This window comes from Oncorhynchus kisutch, linkage group LG17 (assembly GCF_002021735.2).
Source record: "Oncorhynchus kisutch isolate 150728-3 linkage group LG17, Okis_V2, whole genome shotgun sequence".
Lineage (NCBI taxonomy): Eukaryota > Metazoa > Chordata > Actinopteri > Salmoniformes > Salmonidae > Oncorhynchus > Oncorhynchus kisutch.
The window spans coordinates 8,180,237-8,193,006 of record NC_034190.2 but is presented as its reverse complement, the minus strand read 5'-3'; the positions used below and the strand labels follow the sequence as shown (position 1 = coordinate 8,193,006).

The 12,770-nt window shown below is 46.0% G+C and overlaps 1 protein-coding gene across 1 annotated transcript in view; it reads left to right on the top strand.

Moving 5' to 3' along the window:
- vars2 (valyl-tRNA synthetase 2, mitochondrial) overlaps positions 1–12,710 on the top strand; it is a 35,618-nt gene extending 22,908 nt beyond the window's left edge. The window contains exons 22-30 of the mRNA XM_031795053.1: positions 3,670–3,738; positions 3,975–4,053; positions 4,405–4,535; positions 6,630–6,782; positions 6,905–7,168; positions 9,334–9,445; positions 10,102–10,304; positions 10,392–10,541; positions 12,560–12,710. Of these exons, the coding sequence (XP_031650913.1) occupies positions 3,670–3,738; positions 3,975–4,053; positions 4,405–4,535; positions 6,630–6,782; positions 6,905–7,168; positions 9,334–9,445; positions 10,102–10,304; positions 10,392–10,541; positions 12,560–12,649 (1,251 nt within the window). The 3' untranslated portion in view covers positions 12,650–12,710. The remainder of the gene's footprint in view (positions 1–3,669; positions 3,739–3,974; positions 4,054–4,404; positions 4,536–6,629; positions 6,783–6,904; positions 7,169–9,333; positions 9,446–10,101; positions 10,305–10,391; positions 10,542–12,559) is intronic.
- Positions 12,711–12,770: the final 60 nt, after the last annotated feature.

The following is a 12,770-nucleotide window of genomic DNA, read 5'->3' as shown; positions in this document are numbered from 1 at the left end:
GTAACGACAGAGGACCTGTTAGGAGTAACGACAGAGGACCTGTTAGGAGTAATGACAGAGGACCTGTTAGGAGTAACGACAGAGGACCTGTTAGGAGTAACGACAGAGGACTTGTTAGGAGTAACGACAGAGGACCTGTTAGGAGTAACGACAGAGGACCTGTTAGGAGTAACGACAGAGGACTTGTTTGGAGTAACGGCAGAGGACCTGTTAGGAGTAACGACAGAGGACCTGTTAGGAGTAACACAGTCAGACCTGTCCAGCCTGGCCAGGAGACAGAGGACTTGTTAGGAGTAACGACAGAGGACTTGTTTGGAGTAACGACAGAGGACCTGTTAGGAGTAACGACAGAGGACCTGTTAGGAGTAACACAGTCAGACCTGTCCAGCCTGGCCAGGAGACAGAGGACGTGTTAGGAGTAACGACAGGACTTGTTAGGAGTAACGACAGAGGACTTGTTTGGAGTAACGACAGAGGACTTGTTTGGAGTAATGACAGAGGACTTGTTTGGAGTAACGACAGAGGACTTGTTTGGAGTAACGACAGAGGACTTGTTTGGAGTAACGACAGAGGACTTGTTTGGAGTAACGACAGAGGACTTGTTTGGAGTAACGACAGAGGACCTGTTAGGAGTAACGACAGAGGACTTGTTTGGAGTAACGACAGAGGACTTGTTTGGAGTAACGGCAGAGGACTTGTTTGGAGTAACGACAGAGGACTTGTTTGGAGTAACGACAGAGGACTTGTTTGGAGTAACGACAGAGGACCTGTTAGGAGTAACGACAGAGGACTTGTTTGGAGTAACGGCAGAGGACCTGTTAGGAGTAACGACAGAGGACTTGTTTGGAGTAACGACAGAGGACCTGTTAGGAGTAACGACAGAGGACCTGTTAGGAGTAACGACAGAGGACCTGTTAGGAGTAACGACAGAGGACCTGTTAGGAGTAACGACAGAGGACTTGTTAGGAGTAACGACAGAGGACCTGTTAGGAGTAACGACAGAGGACCTGTTAGGAGTAACGACAGAGGACTTGTTTGGAGTAACGGCAGAGGACCTGTTAGGAGTAACGACAGAGGACCTACCTGTTAGGAGTAACACAGTCAGACCTGTCCAGCCTGGCCAGGAGACAGAGGACTTGTTAGGAGTAACGACAGAGGACTTGTTTGGAGTAACGACAGAGGACCTGTTAGGAGTAACGACAGAGGACCTGTTAGGAGTAACACAGTCAGACCTGTCCAGCCTGGCCAGGAGACAGAGGACGTGTTAGGAGTAACGACAGGACTTGTTAGGAGTAACGACAGAGGACTTGTTTGGAGTAACGACAGAGGACTTGTTTGGAGTAACGACAGAGGACTTGTTTGGAGTAACGACAGAGGACTTGTTTGGAGTAACGACAGAGGACTTGTTTGGAGTAACGACAGAGGACTTGTTTGGAGTAACGACAGAGGACTTGTTTGGAGTAACGACAGAGGACCTGTTAGGAGTAACGACAGAGGACTTGTTTGGAGTAACGACAGAGGACTTGTTTGGAGTAACGACAGAGGACTTGTTTGGAGTAACGACAGAGGACCTGTTAGGAGTAACGACAGAGGACCTGTTAGGAGTAACGACAGAGGACCTGTTAGGAGTAACGACAGAGGACCTGTTAGGAGTAACGACAGAGGACCTGTTAGGAGTAACGACAGAGGACCTGTTAGGAGTAACGACAGAGGACCTGTTAGGAGTAACGACATCTATTAGAACACTAAATCATGGTGGTGGAAGGACATTACTGCCACAGAATTGATCATCTTGTTCTGGGCTGTAAAAACAACAGAGAGAGAGAGAGAGGAGGGTGAGGAGAGTAGAGGATGTCTTGCTGCAGTGGAAATATGCTCTTGGCAATCTGCCCTGTAGTGGAGCTCTCCCACTCTAAAATTTTACTTAGCATGATTAAAAAGTAATGACGTATTACAAAAGCTCACTGTCTCTCCCACTATTTATGTCTTCTCTCTCTCCCACTATTTGTCTTCTCTTGCTCTCTCTCTCTCCCACTATTTATGTCTTCTCTCGCTCTCTCTCTCAAATTCAATTCAAGGGGCTTTATTGGCATGGGAAACATGTTTACATTGCCAAAGCAAGTTGAGTAAATAATAAACAAAAGTGAAATAAACAAAATATGAACAGCAAACATTACACTCCAAAAGAATCAAGACATTTCAAATGTCATATTATGTCTATATACAGTGTTGTAAGGATGAGCAAATAGTTATTAAACTACAAAAGGGAAAATAAATAAGCATAAATATGTACAATGGTGTTTATTCTTCACTGGTTGCCCTTTTCTTGTGGGAACAGGTCACAAATCTTGCTGCTGTGATGGCACACTGTGGAATTTCACCCAGTAGATATGGGAGTTTATCAAAATTGGATTTGTTTTCAAATTCTTTGTGGATCTGTGTAATCTGAGGGAATTATGTGTCTCTAATATGGTCATACATTTGGCAGGAGGTTAGGAAGTGCAGCTCAGTTTCCACCTCATTTTGTGGGCAGTGTGCACATAGCCTGTCTTCTCTTGAGAGCCATGTCTGCCTACGGCGGCCTTTCTCAATAGCAAGGCTATGCTCACTGAGTCTGTACATAGTCAAAGCTTTCCTTAATTTTGGGTCAGTCACAGTGGTCAGGTATTCTGCCGCTGTGTACTCTCTGTTTAGGGCCAAATAGCATTCTAGTTTGCTCTGTTTTTTTGTTGATTCTTTCCAAAGTGTCAAGTAATTATCTTTTTGTTTTCTCATGATTTGATTGGGTCTAATTGTGCTGCAGTCCTGGGGCTCTGTGGGGTCTGTTTGTATTTGTGAACAGAGCCCCAGGACCAGCTTGCTTAGGGGACTCTTCTCCAGGTTAATCTCGCTGTAGGTGATGGCTTTGTTATGGAAGGTTTGGGAATCGCTTCCTTTTAGGTGGTTGTAGAATTTAATGGCTCTGTTCTTGGTTTTTATAATTAGCGGGTATCGACCTAATTCTGCTCATTATTTGGTGTTTTACGTTGTAAACTGAGGATATTTTGGCAGAATTTTGGTGTTTGTCCCATTTTGTGAATTCTTGGTTGGTGAGCAGACCCCAGACCTCACAGCCATAAAGGGCAATGGGTTCTATAACTGATTCAAGTATTTTTAGCCAGATCCTAATTGGTATGACAAATTATATGTTCATATTGAGGCCATAGAAGGCCTTTCTTGCCTTGTCTCTCAGATCGTTCACAGCTTTGTGGAAGTTACCTGTGGCGTTGATGTTTAGGCTGAGGGTATGTGTAGTATTTTGTGTGCTCTAGGGCAACGGTGTCTAGATGGAATTTGTATTTGTGGTCCTGGTGTCCTGAGGTTTACTGTCAGGGCCCAGGTCTGACAGAATCTGTGCATAAGATCTAGGTGCTGCTGTAGGCCCTCCTTGGTTGGTGACAGAAGCACCAGATCATCAGCAAACAGTAAACAATTGACTTCAGATTCTAGTAGGGTGAGACCGGGTGCTGCAGACTGTTCTAGTGCCCGTGCCAATTCGTTGATATATATGTTGAAGAGGTTGGGGCTCAAGCTGCATCTCCCTGTCTCACCCTACAACCTTTAGTTTTTTTTTTTTTTTGCCAATTTAAACCACACATTTGTTCTAACCCCCCCCCCCCCCCTACTCAGAGGCTCCAAGAGAAAGTGGAGGAGGGCAACCTTGACCCCCGTGAGAGCATGGTCGCCATGGAAGCGCAGGTCAGTCAGTTGCCCACCCCCGTCCCTCGACTCCCTCCTCTCAGTCATTTGTGGTAGTTCCGTCTGAGTGGGGCATGTTCATTTACTTCCTCTGTGCTCTCTCCCTGACTGTGTCCCAAATGGCACCCTATTTCACATGACCAAAGCCCTAAAGTAGTGTGCTGAATAGGGACTTAAGGGTGCCATTTTGTGACACAGCCCCTGACTCCTGTTTCTCTGTCCCCTATGGCGTCCAGAGGAAAGACTTCCCTAAGGGGATCCCAGAGTGTGGTACTGACGCGCTCCGCTTCGCACTCTGCTCTTACAAGGCCCAGGGTGAGTGACTCTGCTCTTACAAGGCCCAGGGTGAGTGACTCTGCTCTTACAAGGTCCCAGGGTGAGTGGCTCTGCTCTTAAAAGGCCCAGGGTGAGTGATTCTGCTCTTACAAGGCCCGGGGTGAGTGACTCTGCTCTTACAAGGCCCGGGGTGAGTGACTCCCTGAGTCTCCTTCACGTCAGGTGTTTTATCTGAGGAAAGAGGTCTATTTGTCAAACTCCAGGTCTCTTTGTAGTTTTTCTCTTGAGAATAGCCGAGGTCGTCTTCCAAAGTTCTGACAACAACAAAAAACAACAGTTTGTTTCCATAGCAACAATATCACTGTCTCTCTCTCTCTGTGCGTCCATCAGGTGAGGACATCAGTCTGTCCGTGTCCCAGGTGCTGAGCTGTAGACACTTCTGTAACAAGATGTGGCAGACAGTGAGATTCACACTGGGTGTCCTGGAGGACAGAGGGGCTGAACTGGGAACAGTGGAACAGGTAATGGATTAGATTCATACCGTAGCGGAACACCAACAGACATGACAATGTTATATCGCTGTTGCTGTCACATTAATGTCACTGGGAGACTAAAGTGAAAATGTGACTGTGGAAGTTAAGATTCTCTCTATAATAATCACAGATTTCTCCAGTCATTTAAATTCCTTAATTCCTGTTTGTTATAAACTAGGTTTCCATCCAGAGGTTGAGGGGCATAAAGATGGCTGCCAACGTGCACTTAACACAAATTCCTCGTTCCGCTCGTTCATTTCTCTCCGTTACTCTTTTTTTTTTTGTCGGGTCATTAACAGAGTATACATGATCCCTATTTTTAGCTTCCAGATGCCAGGCAATTAGAAAAATAAATGAAACTGTAGATTGAACCATGTCGCATGCCGTAGTTTAAACAGTCAATGGGTAGTGCTTTTAAACAATTACGTCATATCTTTTAATTCTGACATTTGTATGCACTTCAGCCATTGGCCGACGGATTTTCATGCATATATATTCTAAAATCCGCATAAAAACATATCTTCCCAGATGTTTCCATTTTTATTTTTAAAGTCAGTTTAAGAACAAATTCTTATTTTCAATGACAGCCTAGGAACAGTGGGTTAACTGCCTGTTCAGGGGCAGAACGACAGATTTTTACCTTGTCAGCTCGGGGGTTTGAACTTACAACCTTCCGGTTACTAGTCCAACGCTCTAACCACTAGGCTACCCTGCCGCCCCATTAAATGAACTGGTTGCAGATAACAGTCTGTGATGACGTAGAGCATATACAAATACTGTACATTCCCATGTAACGAAATTAAAAAATATACAAGTTAAATAGCTTTCCTTCTCATTTATAACCCTTCTGATCATTTTGTTCCAAAACAAATGGCCCACTCTGGTCTCGGGTACGTGTTCTCTAGCCAACAGCTCACAGATACAGGCTACCTACACGAAGACATTATTACGGACAAAAAAGAAAGATGACTTCTATTGTCAAAAGGCAGGCAAACATCGACTCATCGTAACTCATTTCATCTGTAGCCTAGTCAACTGCATGGTTTCCCGAGTCGTAGTGGGAGGACAACACAACATATCGTTGTGTGACTACAAGTTTACAGACTACAAGTGTGTTATGATATCAATATTTGCGCATAAAGGAATTTCCACCGCCATTTCCTTCATTTTATTAGATGCTAAAAAGATCCCACGTTGTTTAGCGTATTTAGTTTTGTTGACATTTGGAAAGTTTACTGACACATGTTCTGTTTCCATCAGGTCTGTTGTGACATTTTATATCAGACATTTTTACTAGCATAAAAAGGTGGGATGGAAACCTGGAAATATATATTGTAAATATGACTCTCTCTCTCTCCCTCCCTCTGTCTCTCTCCCTCTCTCTCTGTCTCTCTCCCTCTCTCTCCTTCCCTCCATCTCTCTCCCTCTCTCTCCTTCCCTCCATCTCTTTCCCTCTCTCTGTCTCTCTCCCTCTCTCTCTCTCTCTCTCCCTCTCTCTCTCTCCCTCTCTCCTTCCCTCTGTCTCTCTCCCTCTCTCTCCTTCCCTCTCTCTCCCTCCCTCTGTCTCCCTCCCTCTGTCTCCCTCCCTCTGTCTCCCTCCCTCTCTCTCCTTCCCTCCATCTCTCTCCCTCTCTCTCCTTCCCTCCATCTCTCTCCCTCTCTCTCCTTCCCTCCATCTCTCTCCCTCTCTCTCCTTCCCTCCATCTCTTTCCCTCTCTCTGTCTCTCTCCCTCTCTCTCTCTCTCTCTCCCTCTCTCTCTCTCCCTCTCTCCTTCCCTCTGTCTCTCTCCCTCTCTCTCCCTCCCTCTCTCTCCTTCCCTCTCTCTCCCTCCCTCTGTCTCTCTCCCTCTCTCTCCCTCCCTCTGTCTCTCTCCCTCTCTCTCCCTCCCTCTGTCTCTCTCCCTCTCTCTCCCTCCCTCTGTCTCTCTCCCTCTCTCTCCTTCCCTCCATCTCTTTCCCTCTCTCTCCCTCTCTCTCTTTCCCTCTCTCTTCTTCCCTCTCTCTCCCTCTCTCTGTCTCTCTCCCGCCCTCTGTCTCTCTCCCTCTCTTTCTCTCCCTTCTTCTATCTCTCTTTCTGTCCAGACCTCTCCTCTGGACAGTATGGACCAGTGGGTTTGTTCTCGGCTCTATAGCACGGTGCTCCAGTGTGAGCAGGGCTTTGAGAGATATGAACTCCACTCTGTTACCGCTGCCCTGCACTCCTTCTGGCTGCACAGCCTCTGTGACATCTACCTGGTGAGGAGAATCTGTCATGGACTGTAGTTTAGTAATGGACATCAAGGACTGAGGAGAAACTCTCTTCTCTCTAAATGTGTCTTCCCCTGATCTCTACATCTCTCTCTCGCTCTCTCTCTCAGGAGTGCATCAAGCCAGTGCTGAGCCAGGACTCTGGCGCCGGGGCGATCGACACAGTGCACACTGGGAGAGGTAGCCAGAGAGAGAAGCAGGTGGTCAGGGCTGTTCTCTACCACTGTGTGTCTGTCTCTCTGGCCCTCCTCTCTCCCTTCATGCCCTTCCTCACTGAGGAGCTGTGGCAGAGGCTCTACCTTCTCAGGGGAGAGAGTGGTGATAGCGCCGGGGCTAGCTTGTGTCTACAGCCATACCCACAGTCTTCACAACTGGTAAGAGAGTAGTAGGGGGGGAAAGAGGGGTCCTAGTCAGTTGCACAACTGAAATGTAAACTCAGCAAAAAAAGAAACGTCCTCACTGTCAACTGGGTTTTATTTTCAGCAAACTGAACATGTGTAAATATTTGTATGAACATAAGATTCAATAACTGAGACATAAACTGAACAAGTTCCACAGACATGTGACTAACAGAAATGGAATAATGTGCCCCTGAACAAAGGGGGGGTCAAAATCAAAAGTAACAGTCAGGTATCTGGTGTGGCCACCAGCTGCATTAAGTACTGCAGTGCATCTCCTCCTCATAGACTGCACCAGATTTGACAGTTCTTGCTGTGAGATGTTACCCCAGTCTTCCACCAAGGCACCTGCAAGTTCCCGGACATTTCTGGGGGGGAATGGCCCTAACCCTCACCCTCCGATCCAACAGGTCCCAGACGTGCTCAATGGGATTGAGATCCGGACTCTTCGCTGGCCATGGCAGAACACTGACATTCCTGTCTTGCAGGAAATCACTCACAGAACGGGCAGCATGGCTGGTGTCATTGTCATGCTGGAGGGTCATGCCAGGATGAGCCTGCAGGAAGGGTACCACATGAGGGAGGAAGATGTCTTCCCTGTAACGCACAGCGTTGAGATTGCCTGCAATGACAACAAGCTCAGTCCGATGATGCTGTGACACACCGCCCCAGACCATGACGGACCCTCCACCTCCAAATCCATCCCTCTCCAGAGTACAGGCCTCAGTGTAGCGCTCATTCCTTCGACGATAAACCCGAATCCGACCATCACCCCTGGTGAGACAGTCTGTCTGGCTTCTACACCTGCATTGCTTGCTGTTTGGGGGTTTAGGCTGGGTTTCTGTACAGCACTTTGAGATATCAGCTGATGTACGAAGGGCTATATAAATAAATTTGATTTGATTTGGTCCAGCGACGGTGGGTTTGTGCCCATAGGCGACGTTGTTGCCGGTGATGTAAGGCAGGTCCTCACCAGACAACAGGCCCTCAGGCCAGCCTCTCTCAGCCTATTGTGGTCAGTCTGCGCACTGATGGAGGGATTGTGCGTTCCTGGTGTAACTCAGGCAGTTGTTGTTGCCATCCTGTACCTGTCCTGCAGGTGTTATGTTTGGATGTACTGATAATGCGCAGGTGTTGTTACACGTGGTCTGCCACTGCGAGGACGATCAGCTGTCCGTCCTGTCTCCCTGTAGCGCTGTCTTAGGCGTCTTACAGTATGGACATTGCAATTTATTGCAATGGCCACATCTGCAGTCCTCATGCCTCCTTGCAGCATGCCTAAGGCACGTTCACGCAGATGAGCAGGGACCCTGGGCATCTTTCTTTTGGTGTTTTTCAGTCAGTAGAAAGGTCTCTTTAGTGTCCTAAGTTGTCATAACTGTGACCTTAATTGACTACCGTCTGTAAGCTGTTAGTGTCTTAACGACCGTTCCACAGGTGCATGTTCTTCAATTGTTTATGGTCCATTGAACAAACATGGGAAACAGTGTTTAAACCCTTTAAAATGAAAATTTGTGAAGTTATTTGGATTTTTACAAATTATCTTAGAAAGACAGGATCCTGAAAAAGGGACGTTTATTTTTTTGCTGAGTTTATGTAGATACTAATACATACACATGCGCACACACACACACACACTCACTTTATACCCATTTATGTTCATACTGGTGTGGGGTTTATAGCACTTGTATAGCTATAAAACTACTGACTAGAAAGCTATAGACTTAATGAAATCCTATTGGCTATAGAGCTGTGAGGATCATTAAATTTATGAGGCTTGGACACAAAAATGTGCTATTTAGAACCTAAGATGGTTCTTCGGCTGTGCCCCATAGGAGAACCTTTTGAAGAACCCAATTTTGTTTACAGGTAGAACCCTTTTGGATTCCATGTAGAACCCTCTGTGTAAAGGGTTCTACCTGGAACAAAAAAAGGGTTCTCTTATGGGGACAGCCGGAGAACCATCTTAGGTTCTAAATAGCACATTTTTTCTAAGAGTGTACTATGGTAATATCATTAGTGCTGAGAAACTAACGGTCACATCTGTGGTTTTGGTTTCTCTTCTTCCTTGTTTTTTTTACCTCTATCTCTCTCCCATCTATCTCGCTCCTTCTTGTTATTTCTGCTCAACTTCCTGCCAGGCACACTGGCACTTCCCCCAGGAGGAAGCAGACTTCACTCTGGTCCAGGAAGTGGTGAGAGTAGCCAGGTCCCTCAGGGCCCAGTGTGGCATGACCAAGGAGAAGCCTGACAGTACGTCACTGTCACATCAATGTCACAACTGAACTCAACTGGATAGATACATGTTATGTCTATTGGCCTGGTATTGGATAAGTTGTTGTCACAGATTTAGTAGTCGACCACACAGAGATTTGACAGATCAACTATAACGGTGCTTCAATGTGACCATTGCATGTTTTATGTGGTTATATAAGCCGAGTTGTAAACTGGAGAGATCCTGATCGAAATCTGATCTATGATATGTAGCATCCCTCTGAAAAACTCATTCTGCCTTGTGAACGTTATAATCATCATGTAAACAGTGTTCTCTCTCCGTCTCCGTCTGAGCATTACAGTAGACGGTATGTGTTGGTTCTAGATGAACCAGTGTATTCACCCTGGCAGGGCCATTTCATTCCAACTGTACGTCATAAGAGTGTCATCAACATGACAAAGCCTTCTACATATAAGGATTATGTTTCCTATCTGTTCTAGTGTAGGCTGGACAAAAAAACCTGATCTAAATATGTTTACGATATGGACCATCTTTCTGTCAGGCTATTTCATGGCATGATTCTCTTTTATAATGTATATGAATAATATCATAATAATGATTATTATAATTAATCATAATCATATATACTCATTCATCATGTATACTAATAAATCACATTTCCTCTGTGTTCCAGTGTGGGCCGTGTGTTCGCCCAGCCAAGCCCAGATCCTGGTCCACTTTGGCCCTGCTGTACGGACCCTGGGCCGAATCACCAAGCTCCACCTCCACTGTCCTCAGGGGGCCGGCTCCCTGTCCTTCCCGTTGGCTCCCCCTCCCCCTAAAGGCAGTGCTGTGGGTGTGGTCGACCACTCCTGTCAGTTACACCTCAATGTTCAGGTAATCATTCGGCTTCAGTGTAATCTCATACAGATTTCTAGAAATGGAGGATTGTAATATGGTACTGAGTTGTTTGCCTTCTTCCAGGGCGGTGTGAATGTGAGCAAACTTAGTCTCCAGCTCTCCCAACGCAGAGAGAAGCTCCTCTCTAAACTGGAACAGTCCCTCTCTCGAACCCGTGTGCCAAACTACTTACAGAAGGTTCCAGAGCGAGTGAGGATAGAGACAGAGAACAAAGTAAGATATAAAAACTGGGAAGTGGGTGCATGAAATGTGGCAAGGGTGTGTGTTTTGTGAGATAAAACGGGCCGATGACAGAATGCCTCACACACTCACTTGCCACAGTCCCCTGTGACCAACACAACAGAATGCCTCACACACTCACTTGCCACAGTCCCCTGTGACCAACACAACAGAATGCCTCACACACTCACTTGCCACAGTCCCCTGTGACCAACACAACAGAATGCCTCACACACTCACTTGCCACAGTCCCCTGTGACCAACACAACAGAATGCCTCACACACTCACTTGCCACAGTCCCCTGTGACCAACACAACAGAATGCCTCACACACTCACTTGCCACAGTCCCCTGTGACCAACACAGAATGCCTCACACATTCACTTGCCACAGTCCCCTGTGACCAACACAACAGAATGCCTCACACACTCACTTGCCACAGTCCCCTGTGACCAACACAACAGAATGCCTCACACACTCACTTGCCACAGTCCCCTGTGACCAACACAACAGAATGCCTCACACACTCACTTGCCACAGTCCCCTGTGACCAACACAACAGAATGCCTCACACACTCACTTGCCACAGTCCCCTGTGACCAACACAACAGAATGCCTCACACACTCACTTGCCACAGTCCCCTGTGACCAACACAACAGAATGCCTCACACACTCACTTGCCACAGTCCCCTGTGACCAACACAACAGAATGCCTCACACACTCACTTGCCACAGTCCCCTGTGACCAACACAACAGAATGCCTCACACACTCACTTGCCACAGTCCCCTGTGACCAACACAACAGAATGCCTCACACACTCACTTGCCACAGTCCCCTGTGACCAACACAACAGAATGCCTCACACACTCACTTGCCACAGTCCCCTGTGACCAACACAACAGAATGCCTCACACATTCACTTGCCACAGTCCCCTGTGACCAACACAACAGAATGCCTCACACACTCACTTGCCACAGTCCCCTGTGACCAACACAACAGAATGCCTCACACACTCACTTGCCACAGTCCCCTGTGACCAACACAACAGAATGCCTCACACACTCACTTGCCACAGTCCCCTGTGACCAACACAACAGAATGAGCTATATGGCATGTTGGGAGATCTCCCTGGACGATGGGACTTTTAACTCTCTTAGTTTGCTCGTGTTATTGATCCTTGTCTTTGTAATCATTGTTGATGTTTGTGATGATAAAGTACTACTTGACTCTAGTTTATTTATTTCACCTTTATTTAACCAGGTAGGAAAGTTGAGAACAAGTTCTCATTTACAACTGCGACCTGGCCAAGATAAAGCAAAGCAGTTCGACACAGACAACAACACAGAGTTACACATGGAGTAAAACAAACATACAGTCAATAATACAGTATAAACAAGTCTAAATACGATGTGAGCAAATGAGGTGAGATAAGGGAGGTAAAGGCAAAAAAAAGGCAATTTTGGCAAAGTAAATACAATATAGCAAGTAAAACACTGGAATGGTAGATTTGCAGTGGAAGAATGTGCAAAGTAGAAATAGAAATAATGAGGTGATTGACCTCTCAATATTAAATAGATTTACCATTTTAATTCAGGCATGGAAATCACGAGTTCAGTAGCTGAGCAATACATTTTTAGTATGCGTAGTATTGGGACATTAGATAGTCCAGTATTTGCATACCATAGAAAAAAAAACATGTGCACGATCTCACAATAACAACCTTTTGTATTTGTCACGTGAGCAAACTTGCTTTCATCCTGTGATCAAATGTTGTTGATGTAAACTGGAGCAAAATGGCCGACATACCAGCATGTCTACTGTTTACATCCAAAATGGCATCCTATTACCTCATAAGGCTCTGGTCAAAAGTAGTGCACTATATAGGAAATAGGGTGCCATTTGGGACGTAAAACCATTGATGAAGATGTTCTTGAAAGAGACTTTGCTTTGTATTTCTGTTAAATGATTTGCCTTCATTCCCTCCCCACAATGGAATGTATCTGTTTAGATCTCAGCCTTGGAGCAGGAGCTGAGGAACATTGAGGAGCAGCTGTCAGCAATACAGGGACCTCCAAAACACACCTCTGGTCAAAAGTAGTGTACTATGTAGGGTTTTTCACTAGTTCCCACAGTCAAAGTTAAATAAAAAATAAAATGCACATTTTTGTTTTCATTCATTTTTTAAGTTGGGGTTAGCCAATTTATTTTAAGCTGGGGTT